The sequence below is a fragment of the Montipora foliosa genome, chromosome 11 (assembly GCF_036669935.1).
Source record: "Montipora foliosa isolate CH-2021 chromosome 11, ASM3666993v2, whole genome shotgun sequence".
In the NCBI taxonomy this organism is placed as follows: Eukaryota; Metazoa; Cnidaria; class Anthozoa; order Scleractinia; family Acroporidae; genus Montipora; species Montipora foliosa.
In genome coordinates, this window is record NC_090879.1 from 39,758,546 (window position 1) to 39,761,045 (window position 2,500).

Here is a 2,500-nt window from a genome sequence, read left to right on the forward strand (position 1 = left end):
CTTTTTTAAGGTAAACCAAGCATATAATTATCGATTGATCTGTGATAGTCCGGCTCTTGTTTTTGGATAGTACTACCCACCCTCTAGACAACGAACCTAGATTAACTTTAATTTATCCACACTTTGTTTGAGAACAATTTTGTTGTGAGACACATCAAAACGTGTCTTGCCAACCAAAAAGGTTTATGCCAAATCTTTTTTGAAATGTGTGGATGTTTAGTAACTTGCCTCTCGTCTGCTACGATAAATAAAGATACATTAATTTTATTGTGATTTTTTTTGTAGACTGATGAGGGCTCTGTTCGATCTCCTGGAACACCAGAGCAGCAAACATTGGTAAATTGAAAATAGTCTTAACATGCACTATAGTTAAAAATAAAGCTATTGTGACTGTGTTGTTTTTTGTTATTTCGATTGTACCTCCTTCATCACCATGGACTAAACGTTTGTGAGTACAAGTGTTTGTTGAAAAACATTACGATGCTTAAAATTGAAGTTATGAAGGTAACATAGTGTGTGTGAGAACCTTACTAAAGGGTCGATTTGAGGTGCTTTCAGAGAAAGCATTAATTTCCTGAGCCTTTGGAATCACGTCGGGCTTTTTCCACTTCATGTAAAGACCGTTTGTCAGACTTAATTGAAATTCAACTGAGGCTCCCATCCCATGACAGAAAAATAAGGGTTTGTCATCAGGCCAAAAAATTACTAGGTACTTAAATCATATAACGACCCGAGACAATATATAACGTTGTGCGTTTTCAGGATGTAAAGCACAGAAAAAAGAAATTTGTTGACTGGTCATCATCAGGGCCATCCATGTTATACGACTTGTCCGTTTCAGGTATACATATATATTTTGTTTACTGTATTCTTTGATTGCACCTGACGTCACAGCGGCCATGTTGGTGGAAAGAACAATAGCGAAAAAGGCTTTTGGGAATTTGACTCTATTATTATGCAAAACTTGACCTACATTTTTCTATTGTTTTGGCACCAACATGGCCGTCTTATCACGCGAGTGCAATAAAAAAATACTTGTTCTTTATAGCATGTACAATCGAAAATAACTTATTTTGTCTGATTAAGGCTTCAGTTTTAAGTTACTGCTTTATGTTTGAACTGGTGTCCTCGTCCAGCAACTGGAATGTTCGTCTTCGCTCAGAATATTTAACCTCACTTATTATATACTCAACAGAATATCACTCGTGCCCATAAATCTCGAAATGTATTAGCGTTCTTACGATTCCCTTAATTTAATTTAATCTACTTCAGCGCAAGTTTGTGTTATTAACTTTTCAACCTTGGATACTGTGTTTATGGCGTTGTGATTGGCTCACTAAATCTTGGCTATTAACTCGTATATCTATTTCATTGTGCCAGATGTTAGCGCGATGAAACATTTTGGCGAGAAGTGAAATTTCCAAGTATCCAAACCCATATAATTATTCAATTCGCACATATTGACATTGGTTATCTACCATCTCATATCAAACACGTTAATTCAAAAGGTTTCTCACGCGTAGGGATACGACTTACGCAGTTCGAAAGAGGCCTAAAAATCTGCTTCCAAAACAAACCCGCTACAAACCACGTTGGAGGACTGAACTCCTCGCGTTGCCATAACAAACGCCACAAGTACAATGTATGGAACTACTGCGCATACGTTTAAAGACCAATCACTGACCATTAGCAACACAGGCGTTCTTAGTTGATAACTCCTTTAAAGTGAATTTTAAAAAGGCCAAACCACCATTATCTATTGGACCTGCACGGAAATGCTGTTTTCTTGCATACGTTCTTATGTGTTATTCGCAGGTGTAAGACCTTCCCGTAAAGAGGGCACTTATAAGGAACCTTTGCACATGAGTGAGGCCCACATGTTATCATACCGAAGTCAGCAGTTTGGCAAACCAAGAAAACTGTTATACGGTGATGAACATTGTAAGTTTTCATGCTTTGAAAACAACATAGATTTCTTCAATACAACATCACCTAAAAGATTCGCAACCAGGGAAAAGTAGCCCGTGACGTTTTCAGAAAAGATATTTTTGCAAATTTGGTACTTAAAACGGTCACCCAGCAGTTTCGTATGAGTAAATGGTTTGCTGCGAAGTTCTTAGAAGTTAACTTTCACCTAGCAATTTCTGAATTGTAGCTATCGTTCCCTAAAATTTTCGGACACTATAATTTTCAGCTAAGATATCCGAACAGATCAAATTTTTCCAGGTGGGTAAAACATCTCTTAAGACAGTCTTTATTCATTACAAAGAGCCTAGAAATGCCTTTCAAAGGGTTTTAGCTTAATTTGCTCGTTGGGTGCCCTTGGTGTATTGCTTCGACAGTAATGTTTCTTTTTTTTTCAACGTTAAGCACGAGTATTTCACTTAAATTCATTTTGAACTTCAGCAAGCTCTTTTAAATGGGCAAGCTGTACTGCTCAAGTGCCTTGTGAAGTGACAGGGGTAGTTCTTTTTTTTTTTTTCAAGTCAATGTTCAAGAG

The 2,500-nt window shown here is 37.2% G+C and overlaps 1 protein-coding gene across 6 annotated transcripts in view; it reads left to right on the top strand.

Annotated features, from left to right (window-relative positions):
• LOC137975991 (synaptonemal complex protein 2-like) overlaps nt 1–2,500 on the top strand; it is an 83,844-nt gene that overhangs the window by 73,032 nt on the left and 8,312 nt on the right. For 5 of the 6 annotated variants that reach the window (XM_068823227.1, XM_068823230.1, XM_068823229.1 and 2 more), the window contains 4 exons: nt 286–336; nt 763–841; nt 1,816–1,941; nt 2,487–2,500. The exon at nt 2,487–2,500 is cut by the window's right edge and continues 41 nt beyond it. In XM_068823227.1, coding sequence (XP_068679328.1) covers nt 286–336; nt 763–841; nt 1,816–1,941; nt 2,487–2,500 — 270 coding nt within the window. The remainder of the gene's footprint in view (nt 1–285; nt 337–762; nt 842–1,815; nt 1,942–2,486) is intronic. The other variant, XM_068823231.1, reaches the window with a different exon arrangement.